General features: G+C 34.5%; 2 protein-coding genes across 2 annotated transcripts; both read right to left on the reverse strand.

Moving 5' to 3' along the window:
- Nucleotides 1-4,670: 4,670 nt before the first annotated feature.
- On the reverse strand, nucleotides 4,671-6,286 carry LOC111998643 (UDP-glycosyltransferase 73C11-like). Its single transcript, XM_024030734.2, has one exon. It carries the CDS (start codon nucleotides 6,246-6,248, stop codon nucleotides 4,773-4,775), a length of 1,476 nt encoding a protein of 491 aa, XP_023886502.2. The 5' UTR covers nucleotides 6,249-6,286; the 3' UTR covers nucleotides 4,671-4,772.
- A 3,191-nt stretch (nucleotides 6,287-9,477) lies between these two features.
- Nucleotides 9,478-10,688, reverse strand: LOC136066885 (UDP-glycosyltransferase 73C3-like). Its single transcript, XM_065771901.1, has one exon. It carries the CDS (start codon nucleotides 10,648-10,650, stop codon nucleotides 9,478-9,480), a length of 1,173 nt encoding a protein of 390 aa, XP_065627973.1. The 5' UTR covers nucleotides 10,651-10,688.
- Between the last annotated feature and the right edge of the window lie 1,374 nt (nucleotides 10,689-12,062).

A 12,062-nucleotide genomic window follows, 5' to 3' on the forward strand; every position in this document is an offset into this window, starting at 1 on the left:
CTCGTGTTCTCAGTGTTCCTATTCTATGCTTTCCCCTTCCGCATCCACTCTAGCATATACAATATGGTATAATACATCGCATTACTATTAATAATTATATTTAACACAAGCAATCTGGCTTTTGGGCCAGGAAAACGAAGTGAAACAAATTCAATGTTGAGGTTTGAGGCTTTTGCTTCTTTAAGGACTTTGTTGAACCGAGCTGCATTGAGGGGTGTGAAGATAATAGGCCATGGCGTGCAAGTAGCTTGGCCATTTCTGTGAAAGGGATGAGATGGCTTTGGGACATTAAAGGGACAAGAAGGAAGTGAAGCTGGTGAATTTGTGACTATGACGTCGTGGCTGAATTGGCTCTCTCTGATTTCTTTAGTTGTTCTAGTTTGCAGTTTTATTGTGCAATTAATTTAGTGTCATACGCGTTGATGTTCGGCAGGGTGTTTCCCTCTCCGGAGGCGATGCTAGGCTGTGGATGTCAAGCTTTGGAGTTGAGAGAGAGAGAGAGAGTAGATGGAGGTGCTGGTGTGTGCTGCTGTGCAAGAGAGATCAATTTTTGATTTTGCACAATGGTAAAGCGTGTTGAGTGGCAGTACTTTGAAAATTTGTAAGGGCATTTTTGTACTTTTCATTTAAATGAGATAGTTTTCTAATTTGTCATTTTTATACAGTGTCAAATTTTTATCGGAGCATGAAACTCTAACGGATGCTGATCTGGTGTTTCGGAAACATCGTATACTTTCTACCCGATTTAAATACAAATATTCATCTTTCTTCCCAAAAAAAAAAATATATATATATACAATTTTTTTTGGTAGCAAATAGATCATGGGCCTGCCGCTCATGCTGCACATTACGGGAGATTTAGGGGGTGTTTGGTAGAGTAGTTTGAAAATTGTTGTTTATAGTTTTTTGAAATACGTGTGAGTGAAAAAGTGTGTTGAAATACGTGAAATGCTGTTTAAAAACTAAAAAATGTTGTTTGAAATGACAAACCAAACGGGGCCTTAAGTTTTTTTTATTTGAGTCCAATTATGTTATATTAATAACTTTCTTTTATCATTTTTATTCAATATAAAACTTAATGTGTATTCCTTAGTGTGGAACTTCCTCTTGCTAATGACGTTTGATATCCATTGTGAATGATTGCAAGTCTTTGCTGTGCCAAATCCGTTACTACGAGATTGTGCGCACCTACAAAGAAGAGAACAGGTGTGCTGATGCTCTGGCCAGATGAGGAAGTCTTTATGGACCTTAATTTTGTGCTTCTATCCTTTGTCCCTGAAGACATGAGGAATTTAGTTATTTTGTATGCCTCTGAGGAGGCTTTGCCTCGGTCTATACCCCTGCCCTCCTTAGGGCTTCTCTTTTTCTTGTCCTGATGTAAAAGGAAGAAAAAAAATTATCATTCTTTTTTAATGTGAAACTTCGTTAACATGTGTATTCCAAATATGTTATAATAAGCTAGTGATTTGTTAGTGCACTACATGCAGGGCCGACCGCTCATGGAGTCATGATCCACGCCATCTACCTCAAAAGATTTATTCAACGGGGAACTTCACGTGTTTTCCTCTTGTTAGTTCATCACCAATGTCAATTATACCATGCTACTATGTAATTTATTTATTTGACATCGGAGTCGGAGGAACAAGAAACAAATCACGTGCTTGGCCCAAACATTCACATAGGATAGGAATGGTAGCCACGTACTTTTTTTGTTGAACAGTCAACCGCATACTCTCAACTCAATCTTCAATCCAACAGTAATTCTGATCCCCTCCATTAGCATCCCATTCCGATCGGTTCGTAAAATCCAAATGCTCCACTTTCTTTTGGTCACTCACTTTTCCCAAGGCCACGTGATCCCCTGGCCCATGACAGACATGTAAGCCCAGCAACTAGTACACTACAGCATGGTGTGACAGTCACCATAGAAAATAGAATATACAGCCCAAGCGTATCACGAAACGGTGTCGTAGATTTAACTTTAATATCAAGTGTGTAACTTTTTTTCTTTTTCTTTTTTTAATGGAAGGTATGTAACTTTTATTAGCATGTGATTAGTGAGGTTAAGGCTTATTTAGTTGTGTTATTTAAAGAACAGTTTTTGTTGTTTAAACATCACAATACTTATTTTCAAAACACTTTTTCATCTATATATATTTCCACAACACTTAAACAACGTTACTAGAATAACATTATCTAATGGGATATAAGATTTTGTGCCATTTCAAAATTCCAAAGGCTATCTGATTATGTTAGAGAGTTGGTTACAAGTACAAATCTAGCTCTAATCAGAAATTGATATTGATTGAGATTGTATAAAGGATTGGTTAAGGCCAGGGTCAATTTGATTAAATGAGTAAAAAAAATAAGAGGATAGGAAATAGAGAAGAGATAGAAAAGTATAATGATATAATAAATTTAGTTTTCTCTCATAAGTATTTGGCTAGGAGACTGGCAAAATGAAAAGATGAAAAACTTATTTGTTTGGTTGAAAAATATAAAATATTGTTAGTATAAATTTACCATCATATCTCTGCTAGATAAAACAAAAAAATAAATAAATAAATAAATAACACATTATTTATGTACAGTAAACGAATCCACCAGCTCATTGTCTGAGGGCCTACGAGCCATGGATCGCATATGGGCCATACCATTGGCCCGACCCATACTATTCGGCCCACGGATAACGTGGGAACTATTACACCCTCGAGGTCTAGTGTTGCTCGAAGCCTGTCTCTAATGTATCTCGGTAGTGCCTTATGGGAGATCACCTACTGAGCAATATCCCGCATCAGTCGCGAGTTCCAAAACTGGCATTCCTATTCCCAAAGTGGGACCCCCTTTTTGTCAGGAATAAGCATTAAGGGCCCCCACTTGCCCAAGAATCCACTCTATGCAATCATGACAAACCCACTAAGCAAGCCTACAAAAGCAAGTGAGTGTATTAAATCTTGAACCTTTAGGAAAATCTTTTGGAAATTTCTTAAGGAAAAGAGTTAGGGAAACTCAAGAGTGTAGGGAGTTTAGTGAGTTGTAGTGCTTGAAATCTCTGAAGAACTTGAAAATTCTTAAAGTAAAGGGAGAATGATTTCCCTCAAGGCTTTATATAGAAGGTGAAAATGAGTGGGAGTTATCCCACTCAAAATTCTAAAAGAAAGATTAGCCGTTGGATTTGCACCTCACCGTTAGATCTGGGGAACAAGGCGCCGTCTAGAGTAATTAATGGCACCTCGTAGACTTCGAAGTGTCAGTGGCAATTATGGGGCTCATAAAATGGTACTCCTACACGTGTAAATCAGAGAATCGAGTAGAGTTAACTCTAAAAAATTCAAAACCCTAGCTTTCTCCTCGGATGAGAGGGAAAACTCGAAGTTTTAAAGGGCTATTGTAGAATTAAGGGCCTAAATCATATATTGGGCTTTGGCCCTTGGCCAAGAGTGTAAGTAGTCCGAGAAGGAACAGATGGTAATGAATGGATTAGACTTAGAATTTAATGAGCAAGATACAAATAGGAAGGAGGTCCGAGGAGGAATATCTCCTCAGATATGGTAAATACAGCTTAAATATGTATTCCAACAATTAGGGTGACCATCCAAGAGGCTCCTGTGATAGGGACAAACATCATAAATATACGAGAAGGAGGGGAACCCAAAAATATCTAAGGTAAAGCTGCTACCACCGCATTAAATGTGTTGCAACTACTTTTCTGGCCGCATTTATATGGAGAAGACCCTTGAACAGTGCTGCCTTAGCTACCACAACTCATAGAAAGTCAAAAATGGTGTCTGATGGGACAGATACTCAAGTAAAGGCCCAGATGACCAACAAGTATATGATCAAGATGGTCCAAATTGAGCTATATAAGGTAAGGGACTTTCCTAGAGGAGGGGATCGGGAAAAATTGGGAGAAAACACTGTAGTCACCAAAATTATACTTGTATTCAATTTAGTTGATTTATATGAAGATTTACCTCCTCGGACAGTGAATTGATTCAGATCAGTGCCCTTTGTTTTTGTTTGATCATTATCTAAATTCATATTAGCCGTTGTCCAATTCATTAGAACCTAGTTTTTTGACTCACTCTCTACAAATTTATTATACTAGCCTCATTGGGCCAAGATCCCACACAGTTTGGGCTTGGACTGTAAAACATGACCCTACAGGTATATAGTTGATAGTAGTACCGTGTTAGAATTTAACACTAAGATCAACCATAGTTATCTAAAAATTTAATGTTAAAAAAATTGTTAGCTTTTGGGTTTAGCGGTAGTTATAACTACCCACCATAAAACCAATATATATATATATATATAATTGGAAGGGAAACTAATCTTTCCATGGACAACGGAAAATAGAGTCTTTTTTCTTTTCTTTTTTTTTTTTAAAGGAAGGGAAAATAAAGTTACGCATAAGCAGTAATTAACAAATTTGAGAATATAAATAATTTAAATCACATGCAATTTCAAGAAATGAAAGAAAGCACACGTGAGAACTCAGCTTTATTTGCTTCATTCTAGCTTAATAGAAAGCTTGATGACTTAATGAAAAAATGTAGAATTCACCATACATTTGAAAAATTATCATAGAATTTAGAAGAGCATTATAGCAATACCATTGTCAACTTAGCCAAATAAAATATGCCTAGAGAAAAGAACAACGTTAAGCGTTCATCCGCATTTAAGGGATAAAAATTATTGACTTAGGCGTTAATCCGCCTTGACTTTTATTCTCAAGCTTATAAAAAGATTACAGAAAACTTTGTTCTACATCACCCGATGATTGACTTGTTCTCTGATATATGTTGGAACAACAACTTCACATTCAAGTAAGAAGATCCCCCTTCTTCAACTGATTTCTTAGCAATTCCTCCAAGCTTTCTAGCTCTCTCTCTTTTCTCTTCTGCTTCTTCTCCTTTACCCATCAACTGTTCTATTGCGTTCTTCACATCCTCACTCCTCACCAACACCCTATCCTTCTCTTCCCCATAGTCCGCAGAAGCCTTAACTCCTACACTTACACCAATCCTCAACACTTCGACAAGTAATTTCTCATTGTAGAACTGCTCGGCAAACATAGGCCATGTTATCATAGGCACGCCAGCACTTATTCCTTCTAGTGTAGAATTCCAACCACAATGCGTTAAGAACCCTCCAATTGCTAAATGGGATAGTATTTGAACTTGTGGTGCCCATCCTCGAATTATAAGACCTCTCCCTTTAGTCTTCTCTTCAAAGTTTTCTTCAACTAACCATTTTTCTAATTCTGCTGAGTAATTTCCCCTTTTAATAACCCAAATGAATGGATAGTTGGATGATTCTAAGCCCAAAGCAAGCTCCACTAATTGTGATGCTAACATTTCACAAAGACTTCCAAAGCAAACATAAATGACAGAGTTGGGCTTCATTGAATCTAGCCATCTCAAGCAATTGCGCTCATCAATAGAAGTCTTGTTCCCTCTTTCAAACTTATCAGATATCGCTTTGTTACATAAAGATAGCGGCCCTATGCACCAAATGTTCTTCACCACTTTCTGGTACTCTTCCACGTATCTTGCCTCTAACTCTTCAAATGTGTTAACCACTATCCCTTGTGCCGATAGCTCAGCCACTTTAAATTGGTTCACAAAATTTGTGAATTCATCCAAATTTTTTGTCGTTGCTTCAGGTAGCTGGGCTTTAGTGAATTCAATCCTATCTGGCATGTTGGGCACCAAAAATTTCTGGGATTCAGATGTGACTCCTTCGAGCACGTTAGAGCAAGATATGTTGTGAGAACATAATAGACAGAAGCAAGATGTTGTATGGAAGACAAGCCTTGGAATCTTGAACTTCAGGCCAATCTCTGTGGTCCAAGGAAGACATATATCAGAAATAATGCAGTTAGGCAAAGATTCTAACTCTTCTAGCCACTTTTCTAGCGGCTTTTGTAGCATGTTACATGCTGCAAAAAATTGTAGTAATAAGTGGGGAGAAGGGAGGGTGTCCAAGTTTTCACATCCTTCAGGCAATCCGGCTTCTTGGCCGGGAAAACGAAGTGAAACAAATTCAATGTTGAGGTTTGAGGCTTTTGCTTGTTCAAGGATTGTGTTGAACCGAGCTGCATTAAGGGGTGTGAGGACAACGGTAACTTTTACGCCATGGTGTGCGAAGAGTTTGGCCATTTCAGTGAAAGGGATGAGATGACTTTGGGACATTAAAGGGATAAGAAGGAAGTGAAGCTGGTGAATTTGTGACTGTGAGGCCATGGCCGAATTGGCTATAGCTGATTTCTTTAATTCTTATAGTTTGCAGTTTTATTTTATTTTTTGACTACCCCACCCCGCGTGGCGCCTCCTTTAGCCTTATCTAAGATAATGGGAAGAATATTTTTAAAATATTCTTCTTTTTCCTTATTTGGGAGAATGACTATTCATCCCAAATCTACAAGGAAAAAAACATTATCCTCTTATAGGATTTTAAAAAATTAATACTCCTCGCTCCTTTTTGTGTATATATGAATATTAGTAATTAAATATTCTAAATTTTTTATAAGATTCTCTTTATAAAAAAAAAAAATGTAACCATTGTTAGGAAAAAAATTACAGATCAATCACCATTTGGTTTATTAACAGCCCACTTAGCTGCGGTAAACAAGCTCAGTCCCTTTAAACAACAACTAAAAGGCCCAGGGTCCTTGTTTCCACTTAGGCCTGCGACACTGTCCAAAAGGGGACCCTTACAAATTGTAATTCAATTCAAATTAATAAGAGGTTATATTATTCGATATGTACCTTGTGTATTTTTTTTTTGGTAACAAAAAATAAGTGGCAACTCCACACATAATCCTGAAAAGGAAAGGTGCCAATGCCTCACCCCATTTCTGAAAGCACCATTTGGGAGCTAGTATTTTTCCCTGGTCTCTCACAAAGTTGATAAGCTTTATATATGTGTATTGTACAAAGTTTATAAAATTCGGTGTTGGTAATACCAACACCAACTTGGTATTGCCAAAATACATGAAAAAGAAAGAAAAAGAAACTGACAAGTCGAAAAAGGAAGAGAGGGGAATTGACAAGTTTGATCAATTTCGGTAATAGTGTTGCTGAAATTCTTTTACCCTAAACAACAAAAATTCAAGAAAAAGGAAGAAAGATAAACGTTAGCCACTAGGGATCAAAACCCTTAATGGAAGAGTTAGATCTCCACACAACATGTTAATTATAAATGGAAACTAATTCCATTTAATCTAAAACTAGTAGATATTTCAAGCTTTCCAACTTTGAACATCGTTTTTAGAGACATCAAAAGTGTCAATTAGCATAACTCAATAAAATTTTAAAAAATAATTTTTATTATAATTATAATATATTTATAATTTTTTATTATTATAAAGTTTAGTTATAAACTTAATTGAAGCCTAAGGCTACAACTTCCTTTAAAAACATTAACATTGTTACATATTTTGAAAATATAACCGTTGGATTGCATATTCTTTATGCTTTTAATACACATGTCAAATTTTGTACCAATCAGATATTCTTTACTATATGATCCATAAACTTGTTCTTCATGCATAATTTCAAACTACAAAAACTTGCAATTTAAACAATTGATTGATAACATAGCTATTGATCTTGGATCTTCTGGAAATTTTGCAAGTATAGAGGATATAACAAGAAAATGTAATCCAACGTTGGATTTGTCAAAATTCACATCCTATAAAAAGATATTGAGTGAAATTGTAACCTTAAGCTACAACTAAGTTTGTAGTCAAACTTTGTTTTTTTTTTTTTTAAAATAATTAGTCTACTTTCAAAATAAAATATTAGTTTTCAAAATTTTGAAATTCTTATTTTTGTTTATGTAGTCATGCCATGTACTTGAAGGAATAACCATAATATCTTCTTTTTCAAATTTAAAGTTATTGATTTTTTTAATACTAATTTTTGTCATCACAAGTAGCTCTTTGTTTATAGTAGCCAACAAAGAGAAAAAAGAAAAAGAATACTAATCATTTACAATAATGATCAATCCAAATTAGCCAAAGAATTCGATGTATGACATGGTCATGTGTGTGTGTGTGTGTGTTTTTTTTTTTTCAACTCAATAAAATTGTTAGATTATTTCAATAGAGCAAAATAACTCAATGATTTAATTCAAAATTTTTATTGTGTTTTATTTTAATTTTAATTCTCATTTATTGCTACACCTGATGAGTTCAAGTTACACCTGGTGAGAGTTACACATTTTTTAAACCATTGAATTTAAGTAGATCTAACGATCAAAAAAAGACCATCATTAATGCTAATATTCTAATTGATCTCATTTATTATCCCTTATTTAATACATTCCATACCTATCTCTAAACCAAAAAAAAAAAGTCTACTTCTCTCTCTCTCTCTCTCTCTCTCTCTCTCTCTCTCTCTCTCTCTCTCTCCTCCATAATCATGCTTTTCTCTGCTCTCTCTTTCTCCTCCATCGCTTTTCTCCAACTCAATTCCATTGCCTTTCTCTTAATTCCAATCTAACCACCATGCTCATTGCCTCATCAACATGAACACTCCAGATCTTGTCTCATGATCATGAAGGTTGTTTTTTCAACAAGAACCCACCACAAACAAGTATTAGTTGTTTTAATCTCATCTGGTTGCGTGCTGTTTTTTTTTTTTTATATGTAAATTAAACTCAACTACTCTTTAATCTCAACTATGCTTTAATCTCACCTGGTGTATAGCAAAATTTTAATTTGGAGACTGTAATAACTTTGATGTGATTAATAGTTTTTTTTTTTTTTTTTTTTTTATAAGCTAATGTTAAGTTCTTTGAAAAAAATTCAAGGGCCATCTTTCTATGGCGATTACTGGGGATTCAAGGAGAACATATTAAACAATGAAACTAAAAATAAAATCACAATAACAACCATTACTTTAGTTCTTTCTACATTCATAATGGCACAAAAAAAAAAGGGTTTAGAAATAAGTATGGAATATATCAAATAAGGGATGATAAATGAGATCAATTAGAATATTAGCATTAATAAGGGTCTTTTTTTTTTTACCGTTGAATCTATTTAAATCCAATAGTTTAAAAAATGTGTAACTCTTTAGAGTTACACCAGATGTAACTTGAACATCTCTCTCTCTCTCTCTCTCTCTCTCTCTCTCTCTCTCTCTCATTGGATTTTGTTTAATGGTGTCTCTCTCTTCCTAAAATTGTTGTTGTTAGACAACATTTCTTCTTTTTTGTTAGACTTGTTTTGTGTTTCAAATGGTTTTGGGGTTTTCAGTTTTCCTAATCCCTTAATTCACATACTCTCTTAAAAAAAAGATAGAAAACTTTATGGATAGAGGTGTCACCCACAAAGACAAAGCAAAGCCTCATACAAAACATAACTCAAAAATCATACTTATATTTCTACTTCAAAAACAATTAACCAAGTCTCCTAAACGGGGGAAAAAATATCTCAAAACTAAAGCTTAAAAGACCTCATGGGATTTATTTTCTTGCAAAGCTTTGGTCAAGCTTCTTAANTCCTTCTAGTGTAGAATTCCAACCACAATGCGTTAAGAACCCTCCAATTGCTAAATGGGATAGTATTTGAACTTGTGGTGCCCATCCTCGAATTATAAGACCTCTCCCTTTAGTCTTCTCTTCAAAGTTTTCTTCAACTAACCATTTTTCTAATTCTGCTGAGTAATTTCCCCTTTTAATAACCCAAATGAATGGATAGTTGGATGATTCTAAGCCCAAAGCAAGCTCCACTAATTGTGATGCTAACATTTCACAAAGACTTCCAAAGCAAACATAAATGACAGAGTTGGGCTTCATTGAATCTAGCCATCTCAAGCAATTGCGCTCATCAATAGAAGTCTTGTTCCCTCTTTCAAACTTATCAGATATCGCTTTGTTACATAAAGATAGCGGCCCTATGCACCAAATGTTCTTCACCACTTTCTGGTACTCTTCCACGTATCTTGCCTCTAACTCTTCAAATGTGTTAACCACTATCCCTTGTGCCGATAGCTCAGCCACTTTAAATTGGTTCACAAAATTTGTGAATTCATCCAAATTTTTTGTCGTTGCTTCAGGTAGCTGGGCTTTAGTGAATTCAATCCTATCTGGCATGTTGGGCACCAAAAATTTCTGGGATTCAGATGTGACTCCTTCGAGCACGTTAGAGCAAGATATGTTGTGAGAACATAATAGACAGAAGCAAGATGTTGTATGGAAGACAAGCCTTGGAATCTTGAACTTCAGGCCAATCTCTGTGGTCCAAGGAAGACATATATCAGAAATAATGCAGTTAGGCAAAGATTCTAACTCTTCTAGCCACTTTTCTAGCGGCTTTTGTAGCATGTTACATGCTGCAAAAAATTGTAGTAATAAGTGGGGAGAAGGGAGGGTGTCCAAGTTTTCACATCCTTCAGGCAATCCGGCTTCTTGGCCGGGAAAACGAAGTGAAACAAATTCAATGTTGAGGTTTGAGGCTTTTGCTTGTTCAAGGATTGTGTTGAACCGAGCTGCATTAAGGGGTGTGAGGACAACGGTAACTTTTACGCCATGGTGTGCGAAGAGTTTGGCCATTTCAGTGAAAGGGATGAGATGACTTTGGGACATTAAAGGGATAAGAAGGAAGTGAAGCTGGTGAATTTGTGACTGTGAGGCCATGGCCGAATTGGCTATAGCTGATTTCTTTAATTCTTATAGTTTGCAGTTTTATTTTATTTTTTGACTACCCCACCCCGCGTGGCGCCTCCTTTAGCCTTATCTAAGATAATGGAAAGAATATTTTTAAAATATTCTTCTTTTTCCTTATTTGGGAGAATGACTGTTCATCCCAAATCTACAAGGAAAAAAACATTATCCTCTTATAGGATTTTAAAAAATTAATACTCCTCGCTCCTTTTTGTGTATATATGAATATTAGTAATTAAATATTCTAAATTTTTTATAAGATTCTCTTTATAAAAAAAAAAAATGTAACCATTGTTAGGAAAAAAATTACAGATCAATATAGAATAAAAACGCAAAATTTATCAATTACCAAATCACTTGCAACAACAAATCTCTCTATAACTTGTTGAAAAAAAAATATAAAAAAATCACATTTAATATTTTAAAATACACTTTAATTAAAAAAATAAAATAAATTTTAATTATGAAATAAGATAATTTTTAGAAACTTGCCCTTAAGCAAAGGGCAAGTTAGTACACTAAATTTTTAATATTAATTTTACAAATTATGTTTGGTCAATTGAATGTAAAAGGGGAAAAATGTTTTTTACCATCAAATTTTAGGTGTAGTATCATTTCCCAAACAACAATGTTGTGAATAGATCATTTCAAATTATTTTATTAACCTTGGACTTTAAAAAAAATAATAATAATAAAAAACCACAGGAAACTGAGCAAAAAAAAAAAATTATGGATATATTGAGGGTGGGGGTGGGGGGGGGGTGGGGGGGGACAAAAACTAAGCAAAAGAAATTCTCTCTCTACGTTAAGATGGTTAGGAATTTTAAGACGAAGAGAGATAAAATATATTCTTAATTAGACAAAATGATGTAGACAATAGTGCTTTCTTAACCCTTAGATTTCTTATAATCTACAATGTAAAAAATGTGTATATTTACAAGAGTTACACCAGGCAACTTCCAATCATACACACATACATACTACATATGGCTGGGTTCAAGTTACATTTGGTGTATCTCAAAGTATGTTATACTACCCAATAACTTGTTATTGAATTCATATTTAAAATATTCTAATATTGAATCATATGTTCTCAAATGCGTACCAATATTCATGTCAATCAATTGTTATTTTCATTTGATCCTAAACTTATCTTTTATTCATTATTTTAAACTACAAAAATTTAAATTTATACAATTGATTGATAACATGAATATTGATATTTAATCATCTTGAAATTTTGCAAGCATGAAAAATGCATGAAGATAATGTAATCTAACGGTAGATTTTTTGAAATTCGCTTTCAATTAAAAAATATTTAGTGATATAACATTGTTTAACGTTACACTAGGTATAACTTGAACTCATCGTTATACATACATATA

The sequence above is a fragment of the Quercus suber genome, unplaced genomic scaffold, assembly GCF_002906115.3.
Source record: "Quercus suber isolate HL8 unplaced genomic scaffold, Cork oak 2.0 scaffold_50, whole genome shotgun sequence".
Taxonomy (NCBI): domain Eukaryota; kingdom Viridiplantae; phylum Streptophyta; class Magnoliopsida; order Fagales; family Fagaceae; genus Quercus; species Quercus suber.